At 35.8% G+C, this 15330-nt stretch overlaps 2 protein-coding genes across 4 annotated transcripts in view; both read left to right on the forward strand.

Annotated features, from left to right (window-relative positions):
• Igl (IQ calmodulin-binding domain containing protein igloo) overlaps positions 1–15330 on the forward strand; it is a 73285-nt gene that overhangs the window by 8224 nt on the left and 49731 nt on the right. The gene's annotated exons all lie outside the window — the stretch shown is intronic.
• Positions 2–1372, forward strand: LOC141525962 (uncharacterized). Its single transcript, XM_074240675.1, has 2 exons — positions 2–221; positions 297–1372. Exons 1-2 carry the CDS (start codon positions 2–4, stop codon positions 776–778), a joined length of 702 nt encoding a protein of 233 aa, XP_074096776.1. The 3' UTR covers positions 779–1372.

Below are 15330 nucleotides of genomic sequence, written 5' to 3' on the forward strand. Positions count from 1 at the left end.
TATGAAAGTAACGTTAGGATTAGATGATAATTATTTATTATGCAGTTCATGTCGAAAAAAAGCTTCAGAGTTAGTGAAGCAACAAACAAATGCTCGTAATGATCCTAGTGCTGATGTAAGTGACCGTGAAGACAACTATAGTGACAATAATGACAACAATGATCAGGCTGATAATGATAGTAATACAACTGCCATGGATCTCCCATTATCCTTATCATTCCGTAAGTTTTTTTAATTATTTATACGTTACTTGAATACATTTCTAGTAGCTATATGTTTCACTATTATTGTTTAAGGTTCCATGTCATTTGATAGCGAACCCAAAGCATCACAATCAAGCTCAGGATCCCAAGTTAGCGCTGCAACTCAATTACCCGTAATAAACCATGCATTAGACTTGTTAAATCAATCACCGATTCCATCGAAGAAATTGAATGATAATCAATTTTTGAACAATAAAATAAATCGGGTATCCGACAGCTTGAAAAAAGTTTTGCTTTCTTCTTCAGATGAAGAATCGATTGATGACGATGGTGAAAATTTTCGCTCTCTAATTAAAATGTTGTATGATAAATTCAACGATAAAGAAACTGATAATTCTTTGAAAATACAAATTTTAACATTATTACCTGTAAAATGGAGTGAGAGACGTATTTGTGAAACTATGAATACATCAAGACATTTGTCAAGAGTAGCAAAAAATTTGGTTGAAGAAACGGGTTTACTTTCTACACCTGAATCGAAATTAGGTATGGGTAGCGTAAAATCGATGTTTTAAATACACTTGAAAACTAAATTACTCAACATTTTTGTATAGGGAGGACAATTACTGATCAGGTAAAATTAAAAGTTGAAAATTTTTACAACGATGATGAGTATAGTGCTTTTATTTTTAATTTTGAAATTCTTCCAACTTATTGAATTTTCTATTTGTTCAAATTTTGATTTAACTAATTTTGACCTCGATTTATAATTTAGATATTTTAATTAAATTCGAATAATTAATTAATTAATCAAGTAGGGTGATTGGAAGACGGAACCTGGCCTGTGCCTAGAGTTTCTGGGGACGACGCAATAATTTTCCGAGGTTAAACTTTATTTGGTACCTGAGAACTTTTTGACGATTTCTTCACTTGAGTTCAGCTCTCTTTGTTTTCGTTGACTTCTAATAGAGGTAACCTTGTCCGCCAAAATCACGGTGTTCTCGGTACTCGGGTTCACTGCGTCGCAGCTCGGGATATTTAGCAATATTTTATCTGGAAATTCAGGATAGTTAGAACGGTTTTATTGGATAATTAGGCTGGCTAAATGCCTAGCAGTAATTATCAATTTTACAAGTTAAAATAATCGCTCTGAAGGTTCCACAGGAATCTCTGAGGAATATTAATATCTACCTGGTATTTCCAAAATTTCGTGTTGGTTGCTCGGGCTCCGGTTTCACAATGTCGCTTTTCTGTTCGGCAACTTCACTCGTCCCTCGTGTGGGATTATCCCCACCCGCGGAACACTTATCTTCTAGGCCCCGGAACTTATGTAAATTTTATTTCTACTGCGCGAGCATCCTAGACCACAGCGCTCCGTGATCCGTCGATAACTAACCGCGGCTAGGGTGAGGACCTTCAACGGGTAATGAAGGAGCCCCGTGACAAACAATTAATAAAATTTCATAGAATAAGACACATTCACACCCCACTTATATACACGGAAAAAAAAATTATATGAAAAATTACAATAGTTACATCGTAATCCAGGACTAGACTTTTAGTATCTTGATTTTTACGATGCTGCCGTCTACAGAATACAATTCGAATATTACGATGTTATTTAGTAAATTTTATTTCTGTAAGAGCAAGTGAATAAGGGCCCATAATATATGATTCAATAAAAGAAACCCTAGCGGTTTCACCGCCACAGTTATAATATGGCCAATTCACGATCAAACATCAGTCAAACATTATTCTATACGACGTGATTTGACGGTCTTTATCAGGTGTCATTGTGAATAATTTTGACTGTTGATTTATCGACTGAAGATCCGAGAAATACTTTTTTCTGCGGGTGAACTCACGGTGGTTTTACCGACATTTGACCTTTAATTCACCCGCACAGAACTAGCAAGAAACTAGCATAAAACTAGCTCATTACGGTAAATTCACCGTTTCATTATAGTAATCCGATGTAATAAAATAGGTGCATTCACCCAGAATAATCAGTATTAAGCTCGTAAAATGTTCGCGTATATGATAATTGTTATGTAAAAATTTATGTTAATTTACAGGTAATTAATTGTTTTATTTTAGTATTTAGTCCTAGCGTATCAGGCTAATAGACTGGGAACTCCGAGTTTCATATTTATTGAGAATAATAGGTTTGTTGAATAAATTGTACGTGGAATAATTTTAATACATATATTGTTTAAATCAAAAATTAATATCATTAGTTAAATTACAATAATTACAATTATTACACAGTGATTCAAAGTTAACCCTTCTCTTTCATTTAACGATTTTACAATATTTTTAAATTCACAAATATTAGTTATTTAAAATGTACCTGATAAAAATTTATGAATCTTGTTGATTTGACTTATTCTTTTGATTTGATTCACTTCACAATTATACTTTACGATGTTAACACTAGGATGTCAGGACAACGAGAGGGATTTCCTTGAGAAAATTATAAGGTGTCGAATTTTAGGGCGTTACTAATTTCCACTCATTGGGGGAACCAAATGTCCAATTATTTGTCTATTTTCTTGGGCCCTCACCCTCTCTCTTAAGTTGTTCAAAAATATCGTATGAGTCCCCTCTACTTGGGTCAGAGCGCAATATAGTTTTTTCACTTACTTTATGTTCTATTAATCATCTATGTGTTTGTGTATACGTAAGCGCATTTACGCATAGACAAATACATACATTCGTACTGTTTAACAAGAATTTATTTATTAAAAATCGTATGAATAAATGTGCATGTACTTGAATCTAGCATCTCTTTTGTTTTCTAAATTTAATTATTATTTGTAGAAATATTTCTATTTTATTAATTTATAAGTTGTATTATTTTAGAATTTCGTGGTTTAATAATTGTTCATTTTAAATTGTTTAACTTTTAAGTTCTATATTTTTTTTTATCTGTTTCATATTCGTATTTCTTATTTGTTTGAACATCATTTTAGTTATTTACTATTATTTTAACATTTTAACATCCGAATAGTTATTTAGCTAAATTATTTATTATTAATTATTATTTAACGTATTTGTTATCATTATTATTTAAACTATTTTTTCCTAAACTTATTTACTATCTAGACTTTTATTTTTTTTTGTATTATTTATTTTGGGAGTTCTTATTTTACTTATCTAAAGATAATCTAAAAACTTTCCCAAAAACATTTAGTGTACTTAGGACTATTTGTTCCCTGACGCATCCGAGATAGCCTAAGTACAGTAAAATTTTAGAGAGAGATCGGACGAGACACTTAATGATCACACTCGAATTATCCTTTAAAAAAAAATGAAATAGAATCATACTCGATTTTTTATAATTCATAAATATGTAAAGAAAAATTCTTTACATAACATAATATTGAAAAAAAAAAAAAAATCAGTGTTAAATCACATCGCCTAAACCAGGAATCGAACTTGGATCATCTGATTGAGAGTCAAGAGATTTTCCTGTAATGCTATCCCAGACGTGAATTATAAATGTCTTTGAATCACCATCTATTTTACGGAGACTTGATGTTGTTTCGATAATTATTTCTATTTCACTATAAAGAAATCTTTCTTTAACTTTATGAGTTTATGTTAAATTTAAGATTTCATGAAAAAAAAAATCTTGAAATTTTACAAAAATTTGTAAACAGTGTTGTTTTGGATAATGTCAAAAATTCTAGTGACTGAATTTTTTTTCAAATTATTTTTTATTAACTATTAATTTGTGTTTATTGGCCTTACATATTATTTTATGGAATTTTTTTATAATTACAAATCAAACTTATATTCACTCAGCAAATTATAAAATTTCTACTTTACCATCACTATCTTCTTTACCGCCATTTGATCTTAAATTCACCCGCAGACTACCATGGATTCACCACTGAAATACTCTTTATTCACCGAATTTTTACCAGTCATTCACTGTTGTATTTATGTCTGAAGACAATCAAAGGATTGGGAAGTCATAGCTATCGAATGGAAAAAAAAATGGAGAAAATCTTGTACAATGTTTACTTTATTAACCATGCAATCACTGTTAGAATATTTCACAACTTGGCTTATTTTTCACCGTCAAACGACGGTTGTTCGACCATCAATAGGCTTTCTTTCATCAGTAAAGTGAATTGACGGTGAATTCACCGTCGTTTGACCGTAGTTTGACCGTCACCACAAATCCGCTAGGGAATACAGAGTCCAGTAGTTTGCGGCGCCACCACCAAAAGATGACCTACTACTGTATAGAGGGTCTCATTATGTGACTAAACATAAAGTTTAGATATTCTCTCCGATAGCGTAAAGGGATAAACCTTGGGCTTGTGGCGGAGGGGACTTCGGGTTCGATTCCTTGGTGATACAGAATTATTTTTTCAATGACCTAAGCTTCTATTTAATTTGAGTGATAGAAATTTTCGATGCTGCATCGTATAAATTACGATGTTTGAGTTTAGGTCCGGCACTACAATATTCTATACTAAAAATTACGATGTTTTCACGGTAATTTTTCATACAATTTTCTTTCCGTGTACAATATATTTCATGCTGTCTAGCTGGACCTTCACGTGGCAGCAGTGCCCGCTGTCCACTGGACTTTCATACTACTCTATCTACTTCGTGCTGTCTCCTGGACCCTCACGCTACTATAACTTAGTTCACGTGGTCTCACGGACTCTCACGTCACTGCGCTGGATCCTCATTTTACTGCACGCGCTGTCTACGCAGTGCACGCTGTCCCCTAAACTTTCACGTTACTCTAAAAGAACTACCTCAAAGCCAGAGAAGTATACTATGAAACCGAGTCATTCCCTTTACACACACACAACCACACTATTTTCGATTTCCAATATTAACAATAAATTTTCCGAATAATAAATTGATTTCCATTCTCATTTCCTAATTATCCATTCTTAATTTCTGATCATAATTTTCCTAATTACTCAATGATTGCCGTGTTCTTAACGTTACAAAAATAATTATTTAATACAAGAGTTCTTCGTATCTGGAATTAATCCTTATTTTGTCGAGTCCGAGAATTCATTAAATGAATTTTAAACCATTTCAATCCAAATCATTTTATTCAGTCCATTTATCAGCGGTAAATTTAACTAAATTTTATTTCTTTCGTAAACGTGAAATTTTGACAAAAGATATTTCATTGTAAGCCAAGTGATTTTCGTTTTGTCCTTGAGAGGTTTTATACTGAGTTTTAGCGCGTGACGAGATGGCCGACTCTCTCAAGGTCGCGAGTTTTTATAAAATTAGTATTTAACTAATGAATTTATAATCGTATCTAAACCGTTTAATTTCACCATTAAATTAACGATGGTTTCTTGATCCTTATTTTAATTTTTTTATTGTAATAAACTACTAAATAATGCGCTCAATAATTTACCGCTTGATTTTCTAATGTTAAATAAAATTCTATCTTAAATAATTTAATTAGACCCTTTATAGAATTTTCTTTACACTGGCTTAAGTCAAATTATTAACTCTCAATTTGCCATAATCAAATTTTACACATGACATTGAAATCTGAGATTAATAAACCAAAATTCTTCCTAGTAATGATAACTCAGACTCGCCTATGTGTTCTAATCTATAATATGACGCGGACTAATTATTTCGTTTAAATAAATTGATGAATAACCCAAAATAGGTCCTGGTATTATTAATTAATTGCTTCGTAATTTATTCCAAATTTTTAATTTTAAAATAACTTACGATCGTGACCGAACACCAAATGGCGGTGACCTTCCGCCGACATGAGGCCTGGTTGATGCTGCGGTCCCGAAGAATAATTGACTCTTTATTTGTACCTGGCGTATTAAGAATTTTATCTGCACTCCCACGGTGAGTTACAACTCCTCGTTTTCGGGTACTGGCGTGAATTTTCCTTCAGTGAGATATCTTCAATTTGACGGCAAAACTCTGGTCACCATCACTCACTCCCTTGATATTTATATATAGCCTTTGCTGGGTTTTTGGAAAATTTGTGTGTCGTCCAGTTGAGCCACTCAGTCACAATGAGTCTTACCAAATTTTATTCTTCCTTTCTTGCTTTCTCTGCTCTCCCCACTACCACTACGTTGGCTTTTCTACCTTGGGGCCTTGTTTAATAGCTTCAAGCTATGGTTACGAAGGCTTAAGATCACAGCGCACTGTGATCTGTCGATAACTAACTTAATGTGGATAAAAGGACCTTTAACAGGTAACGATTACTCCGTTACAAGTTTTACTCTCTCGAACGCTAGTAGGCTGATGGGCGCGGCTCCCGCAATGACCCATATAGCCGTTTGGGAGACCGCGTGGTAGGCGTAGGCAACCCTGAGAGCGTCTCGCTGCTGAACTGCTGCCATTTTTTGCCAGTAGATCTTCTGCTTTAATATATCTACCCATATTTTCGCTCCACAAAGCAGTACTGAATGGGCTGCTTCCAGAAGGACTCTTCTCTTTTTGATTCTTAGTCCCATAGCGTTGGTCATGATTCTTGGTAGACTAGACATCATCTTGCTAGCTTTTCTACATACACTGTCAAGGTGTTCACGGAAAACTAGATCCTTGCCTATCACTACCCCTAGATAGCGCAGGGTCCTTGTTGATGTCAGTGTTGTTCCTCCTATGTCTACACCGAATGATTTTGGGAACCATTTTTGACGTGTCAGAACGACCATTTCGGTCTTGTGCTTGGCGACTTTCAGATAGTGTTTATCAAGCCAAGTTTCAACGGCGTCAATGGTTTTCCGAACCAAGGATTCGGCCTCTTTTATGTTGTCTACTAGTATCGTGGCCACTACGTCGTCCGCAAAGCTTATTAGATCTACTTGTTTTGACAATTTCCAGTTTTGGATTTTCAGGAGCTCATTGTAGTCCGCGTTCCATAGATCGGGCCCCATTATTGAGCCTTATGGCACCTCAGCCGTAATGGCATATTCTTGTGGGAATTCCGTAGTTTTCGCTATTAGTTTTCTTCCTTCAAGGAAGTTATCGACTTGTGCCAGATTCTTCGGCTGCGCGTCAAATTTGTGCTTCTGAGCATCTAATGTATCTCCCCAATTTGCGCTGTTGAAGGCGTTTTTGATGTCTAGCGTGAAGAGAAAACATACTTTACGAGCTTTGAGGCTACCAGACCATGCTTGTGTTACTGCCTTTATGACTTTCTCGTTCGCTCCGACTGTTGATCGACCTTTCCGGAAGCCATGTTGGTTGGTGGCAAAGCCTCTAGCACGGTCGATGTTATTGCAAAGTCTTCCTTGTATGAGTTTCTCGCGCAGTTTTCCGATAATATCCAACGTGCAGAGTGGTTCAAACGACGAAGGTGTTACAGGTAGTCCCTTACATTTGTCTAAAAAAACCAATTTCTGCCGCTTTCAAACCGCGGGAAACGTGCCAGTTGCCAAGCATTGTGAGTGTTCAGGAATATATTTAAGCATTACAGGGCTACAGTCCTGATCACCGATGTCGGGATGCCATCAGGGCTAGGTGCCTTTCTTCTCTTGAGAGACAGCCGCGTCTTGTAGTTCCTCGATTGTAAAGGGTGTTGCTTCGCCGTTTTCAACGTAGTATTTCTCCTCCCGCGGCGAGTGTTTGGGGAAAAGCTTCGTTACAATGCTGTCCAACAGGGCAGGTGACTTCGACGCTTCTGATGAAGCCTTTCCAAGTCGTTTGGCGACAATTTGGTAGGCTTTACCTCAGATGTCCTTGTCGAGATCGTAACAGATCTCTTTGCACAACATCACTTTACTTGCTTTGATGGCTCGATTTAATGTCTTTTTGGCCTGCTTGTACTCGTTCAAATGTAAGTCCTGGTTTGGGGAGCATTTCGCAGCTCTTATTGCACAGCGACGTAGGTCATGGCATCTTTCGCGAATTTCGGCTATCTTTGTTGACTACCAGTACGCCAGCCTGTGAAACCCCCAATTTTTTAGCCGCGCCATAGAGGCGTCACATGAGACAGCAATTTTATTCATGACATTTAGCACTGTTTTTTTTTTGTTTCACTGCGGGTATTTGGAGTCGAATCGTTCTGAAGGGTAGACCAGCTTCGTGTAAGTGACATTCGCAATGCTCCTAGATTAAACTTCCTGGCGTTTCACTTTCGCTTTTGAAGGTCGTGTTGTGGAGCCGAAACAGGTGCCAGCCCAACGCTGAATGTCACACACTACTAACCACTGCCACTGTATTCTTCGGATACAGTCCAGTCTTCGTTCATGTTGGCTATCCTTGGAATTGCCAGCGAAATGTCGAGGATTGATCCCTTGTACCCCCCGGTCTTCTAAAGGTTGTGGTAGTTCCAGTGTTCAGCATTATGAGGTCAAGTCTTGCTACTTCGTTTCCTCGGGTGCCAGAGAAGTCAGCACCCCATTCAGCCGATATGGCGTTGAAATCACCAACTACGATGACTCCACTGTTGAGTTTGCCGATGAAGTCCTCTATATTTGCCGACTTCTGGTGAAACACAGTAATTTCTTCGTTGGGTAAAGGTAGACGCTCATCAAGTAGGTCGTGGGAGTCTCAATTCACATGAAGCCCACTCCGCTTCCATTGTTGTTGACAGTAACCTTCTTCGAGTTTACTATCCCGATCGCTGCTGTACTGGACTTATCAGCGAACCATGTTTTACCTTCGATGTTTAGATGTTGCTCACAGATAAAACAGCAGGTCTTACAGTAAAGTGCACCTATTTAGGTTGCCTAGCAGTATGCGTGTCATTTCTGCCCTCTCCTAGCTTCGGCAAGTGTTGTGCGGAACGCCTTGCAAACCCCGGTGCCAGAAATATAGCATAAACCATCCTGAGCATTTATGTCGGCAGTACAAAGGAAGCACTTTGGCTTCTCCGTGCAGTCTGCAGACTTGTGGTTCTCTCTGCCACATTTTTAGCAGCACTTGCTCCTATCAGGTACCGTACAGTTACGCGTTTGGGGCCCAAAACCAAGGCATCCAAGATCTCCATTGTTGTTATTGGTGTGAGCGTCTTGACCGTACCAATATTAGCAGTAGCGAACTTTACCGCGTTAGTAAAAGCACTGCTATCTTTGGTTTTCCGAGCCATTTTGAGTAGAACGCCTCCGTGCTTTGTCCGTTTTATAAACTTTATGTCGACGCCTGTCTTGACAGGATTGACCTTAGCCTTGATTTCCTTTAGAAGGTCGGCATATATTTGGCCTTCTACTGGTTGGACCAGAACAGCCTTAATTATTGTCTTCTTCCTCCTTGGTTTCTTAGAGCCACCCTAACTTGGCTGGTTTTGGTCATCAGTAGATTGAGCCGCTGGCTCCTGATCTCTTTCCTTCTTCTTCTTTTGCCAAGTCGTTTTGATCCAGGTATTGTCCCAAGCGATCTGTTTCTGTACTAGTTTCTTGATTGCTGAAGAAGGGCTAGGCGTAGACAGCTACACTACCGGTCAAAAGTCTTTGCCCACCCGTTCAACCATACTTCTGTTTCAATATATTACTCTCTTCCGAATTTTTCTCTCATAATTGTCAAACTAAGTTCAGAACGATCTTATATTGAACAAAAATTTCATTCTCTGTAATTGGTTTACTCTATAATAGAACATTTTTATATTTTGTGGGTGTCTGTGAAAAATTAATACTTTCAAGTACCCGACTCTTTTTTTATTTGTGTAAAAGTGAATTATTATTTTGGTGTTTACTCTTGTAGTTTAGTCCCATTCTGCAGTTTTAAACGAAAAGAAAGGGCGTTACAGTGATATTAACTTTTTTCTGTGAAGTTCATAATTGGATTCTTTTCGTTCTCACAAATTCGGATCAAAAAGTCTAAAAATGAGGAAAAACAAGAAGCTATCAATCGAAACTCGTGCATTTATCATTAGTCTTCATAATCAAGGCAAAAGTAACCGTGCTATTGCCTCTGAATTGAAAATATCTCGACGAACCGTGGACTATAATGTTAATAAATATGCATCCACCAAAAGTCTCCACGATAGAAACCGTTCAGGGTGGCCTCGAAAAACCACAATTGCTGAAGATAAACGTATTGCATTGATCAGCAAACGAGATCGACGACTCACAGGCCCAGAGATCGCAACTCAAATCAATTCGTCTAGGGATTCGCCTGTGAGTACTTCTACTGTGAAAAGGAGATTGAGAGAAGTTGGCCTTTTTGGGAGGGTGGCAGTGAAGAAACCACTTTTAAGACGTCAGAATAAAATCAAGAGGTTGCAATGGGCCCGAGAACATAAAAATTGGATGCAAGAAGAGTGGGAGAACGTTTTATTTAGCGATGAGTCGAAGTTCGAGGTTTTTGGGTCTAAAAGAAGAGTTTTTGTGCGCAGGTCAAGTCAAGAACGGATGTTAGATGCATGTGTAATCCCTACTGTGAAACACGGTGGAGGCTCAGTGATGGTTTGGGGATGTTTCGGAGGAAGGGCGACTGGAGACTTGGTAAAAATTGAAGGAATTCTCAAGAAAGAAGGCTATAAAAATCCTAAAGGAAAATGTAGTCCGTTCTGGCCAGCGCCCGATCGGCAGAAAATTTATCTTCCAACACGACAACGATCCTAAGCATTCATCTAAGCTTTGTAAAGAGTATTTAGAACAATTGGAAAAGAAGAATGTGCTCAAAGTCATGATTTGGCCGTCACAGTCGCCCGACCTTAATCCGATAGAGTTGTTGTGGGATAAATTGGACAGAGAAGTCAGAAAGCAGTGTCCTACTTCTGCTTCACACCTTTGGGAAATCCTGCAAAATGAATGGAACCAAATAGATGATGATTATTTATTGAAATTAATACATAGAATGCCAAAATTGTGCGCCGCAGTAATCAAAGCAAAAGGAGGTTACGTCGATGAATCGAAAATTTAAATAAAAATCAATTATATATTGTAGTTTTATCATTACTGTATTCTTATCTATTCATGTTTTTTAAATACAGGTATCAAAATCAATCGTATTATTTTTATTTGTTCTATAAACCCGCAATCTATAGGGTGGGCAAAGACTTTTGACCGGTAGTGTACCTCTTGTTGTTGTTGTCCTTTCCTTGCTGTGATGGTTTCTCAGGAGTAACCAAAAGCGGCTGTAGTTCTGTGGTCATCCATGGAGATATTTGGATCGTTACCTATATGCCTGGTTATTTGTTGGCTAGCCTATATGCCGTAGCAATGGACCCAACTAATTTTCTAATTTCATGATAGAGATTTTTTTTGTCCTTGATGAAATCAGCTAACTCTTCAATTTTGCTACCGAGCCGCTCCATTGGCGATTCTCGGCCAGTGACAGTGGGTAGAGAGCTAATCCTTCCTTGGTAAGCATGAGTAGTGACGGGAGCGATAGGTCCTCAACTTCTTGGAGGAATGCTTAGTGACTGACTGTCTACTTCCATATGGGCTGTTTTCTTACTTCCTGTAACATTTCTCGACAGCAGAGCCATGGGTAATAATAACCGTAACTCCTATTCTTTCCTGCGTCATCGACTCCCGTTTCAACTCCTATGGTTTTCCGCTTCACATCATTATTTAACTTGGAGCCATGGGTCCACTCCGCTGTCCAAACGGTCGCTTAATCACGACGGTTTCGGGCCCGTTTGCACGCCCTCTCTCGCCGGCACTGAGTTATCTCTCCCCTATATGGTAAACGATGTTTGAAAGTGTTGCGACATTTCCGTGTCGTTGTTTGCTAGGTTTTGGTTCATTCTGAGTATTTTATTTCCTCAGTACCCGACATATCTGCCAGGTATGTCCCTATCCGCCAGCTGGGGAGGTGCTGATGCGGGACCCAGCAAACCCGACACGTGTGTTTTCACCAGATCTCAACGTTTTGAAATCCAAGGAAGCTTCTCTGACTATTTTCGCGGTGATGTGTGTGTGTGTGTGGGGGGGGGGGTGTATAAATAAATTTTTGTCGTACGGTTTCTCAAAATCGAATCAGTTGAATTCTACGACTTGTCAGTCAAAAGAGTTTGTCAAAACTTAGATCTAATTAGATTTGAGAGTTAATCCATCTAGCCATTAAGAAAAAATTAAAAAAAAAAAACCAAAAAAAATTTTAATTTTTATATTTTTCAAAAATACCTTTAAAGCGTGCGAAAAAATCATAATCAAACTATGCATACATTTTTTGTGCTTCAAAACTGCGTCGACTGCTTTTTTACGAAAGAAAATTGAACGACACATTCAAAAGTTATAAATACATTCTGAGCTTGAAGAGCTCAAAATGTGAAAAATGGTGCTTTGAGCTTGAAAAGCTCAAATATTAACGAAAAAACATATTTTAAGGCGCTTCAAATTCAAACTTAGCGAGAACTTCTAAAATTGGCCTGCGTGGTCAACCGATTTCTAAATTTTTTTCTTAAAAATTATTTAATTTTTATAAATGAACTTTATGAACCATACAGTTTTTGTTCCCTGGCATTGTATGACTTAAATATAAACTTTATCAGCAAAATAAAATAGAAGTTGAGTCTTAATATGTGTTTAATACTGATAGTTGTACTTGACAAGACAAAGTGTATTTTTAAGAATATTATTTTTTAGTTTGAAAATTCACTCATAAAAATCTCTGAGGAGAAAGTTAGCTCAAGTTTTCATGAAACATTTCTAAGAGACGATATGTATAGGCTATGCAAAAGTGTAGCCTAACACTTAAGGAACTACAAAGTAAGCGAAATCAACATGGTTATTAGATATAAAAGTCTCGGTAGATAATATGAAGAGTGAATACGGAGACTGCGTAATGTATGCGCAGAACTGATGCGCTGTTATAAGGGTTGCTGACACAATTTTCAAGTCAGTTATACATTGAAGCTTGTATAAATTGTATGTGTGTAGTATATTTGACGAGGGGGTGAGTTTATTATAATATTATAAATATCTTTATGAATTGTTTAGATAAAATATGATACACAACTTTAAATATTTCTATTACTATTTCTTTTCAAATTCTAAACAATCTAACTTTTTAACTATAGCACAAATTATTTATTTTTATGCGAGGAATCCATCTTCATTCATTTTAACTCGATAAATCTTAAGTGAACATTGTTATTCACTGTAGAAATTATCGCGACCTACTTCAGTGGATGAAAAACGTAATCAATAGTTTCAATTGTGCATATGTATATTATATACACAATGTTCATACATGGGCATGTATGTAACTATCTTTTTAAGGATTGCTTCTCGTTTTTGAAGAAATAAATTGTTACCTAAAACATAACCGCATGAATGCTTATCTATAACTCAATTTAGAATTGCAATAATAGTGGATCACATGATACTGAAGCCTATTTAAAAGCCTCAAAAAAACAAAACAAATCTTATTACATGCATTTTTCTGTTTAAAATATAAAAGAAAGAAGATAAAATCAATATCGTATACAATATGAACTGGAGTTTAGTGCAGAAAGTATTGTTCTCAAAATCTCGAATTCTTTCTTTTCGATGTGTTTGAATTATAATAACGAATCTATGATCTGCAGAGTGGTTGAAACCAATCAATATATTTATTAACATCTCTCTTTCTCTCTTTCTACGTTTATATGGAACTAATTTTCAGATTTCTGAGCATCATTTAAAAATAATTAAGAAACCTAAATCTAACTCTATAATTAATTGGCTGGATTAAGCTACTGGAATAGTATTTTAGCTAGCTTGTAAAGTTTAATAGTCGCATAAAAAGTATCATGCCTATGGCTCAATTTTAATTTAGTTTGATAGAAAGCCTAATCAAATCGACTTTCAGATTTTCTAGTTGATTTAAGATATCGAACTCAGAAAATGAATTTAGAAGATTCGTCTATAGAATTTGTCATACTCGAATAGGTTAGCATTTTTCCGTAAAACCAACATCAACAAAGAAATAAGTGATTACAAGTTCGTTTTTAATTAAATTTAATTTTTAAAGTTTGCGATTCGTCAGTCATTAATGAATATTTTGCACCGAATCAACCATTTTGAAGTATGTCATTCTTTCAATCTGAATATTTCAAACTATAGATTTATTTTCAAATTCGAAAATTTTATGGTGTTTATACTTACTTTTTGATATTTTTTTTTGTTTGATTATTTTCAATCAATTTCTTGAGATGTCTAACCACCATACTTATCTCTATAGAAGAATTGTATTTCATCTTAAATTGGATAGTTTGAGACAGTTTCAGTTTTTAACTTTTCTAAATACTTTGCAAGATTCAAAAGGTGTTCAGAAGGTGTTACCCACTCTGTGCTTGAAGTCAAAAATATTGGGAAGGTCTGAAGATGGCTATCAGGGTTAGCCACTATCTAAAATTTTTTTTTCTGTTATGAAAATAAATATTTTTGGCAATCCTTTACTATGGAAGGAAGTGAAAAAATTCTTGTAAAACATGGACAAGTACATGAGATTTATTCTTCTTGACATTTCTGAGTTATTTTTTATCGTTTTCAATTTCTATACTCAGCCGTACAATCGGTCTAGTTATTATAGTAACTTTTCAAACAAAATACTTGTTTTTCTTTGCCGACTGAAATCTATAGCCATATAATGGCTTACTTACTTTTTTTTTTAATTTGACAAACTTAAGGAATAAAAATTAATGCAATGAAAGAAGGTTTTTTTTTTTTTTTTAATTACCATTAAATTTACGGTAATGCTGAGACGTATAGTACGGTATTATTATTTGTCGGTAAATGAGATAATTGTCAAATTATGCTCAACCAAATTTACCATAACTTGTTGTTATAATGTTTATTTTAAAAAATGTTATAAATTAAGGGTGAACAGAACATTTCGTTAATATACTAATGAACAAAAGGTGATTAACTCGTAAATACTTTCGTAGTTTTTCAAGAACCTAGTTGGTCATACTCTATTCCAGCACTGAGAAAAGAGTGGATAGTTAGGTGAATTACAACTCGATAAGTAAAAAAATATAGTTTTCGGAACGTTTTCTTTGTAGTTATTCGAAGTATGCATTAGTTTGATCAACTATTAACACATAGTTATATGGACTATATTTTAATAAATATTTTTTTGTTATCGGGTTAAATGAAAAATTGTAAAGTAACTAAAAAGTTGATACGGACGATGTCGCAGATAGATTAACTAGAAAAGCCTTTGGTCATAATGAAAAGATCCTTGTGAAAAAATTTCTCTGAAATAACTGTGAAAACATTTT

This window comes from Cotesia typhae, unplaced genomic scaffold, assembly GCF_013202065.1.
Source record: "Cotesia typhae breed Kobodo isofemale line unplaced genomic scaffold, CoteBio_Ctyphae contig_28, whole genome shotgun sequence".
Taxonomy (NCBI): Eukaryota; Metazoa; Arthropoda; class Insecta; order Hymenoptera; family Braconidae; genus Cotesia; species Cotesia typhae.

Excerpts from the sequence above, each read along its gene's own strand:
- LOC141525962 (XM_074240675.1), top strand. The coding sequence starts at position 2 with ATGAAAGTAACGTTAGGATTAGATGATAATTATTTATTATGCAGTTCA. Across the intron at positions 222-296 it reads CCCATTATCCTTATCATTCC|GTTCCATGTCATTTGATAGC; the intron begins GTAAGTTTTTTT and ends TTATTGTTTAAG.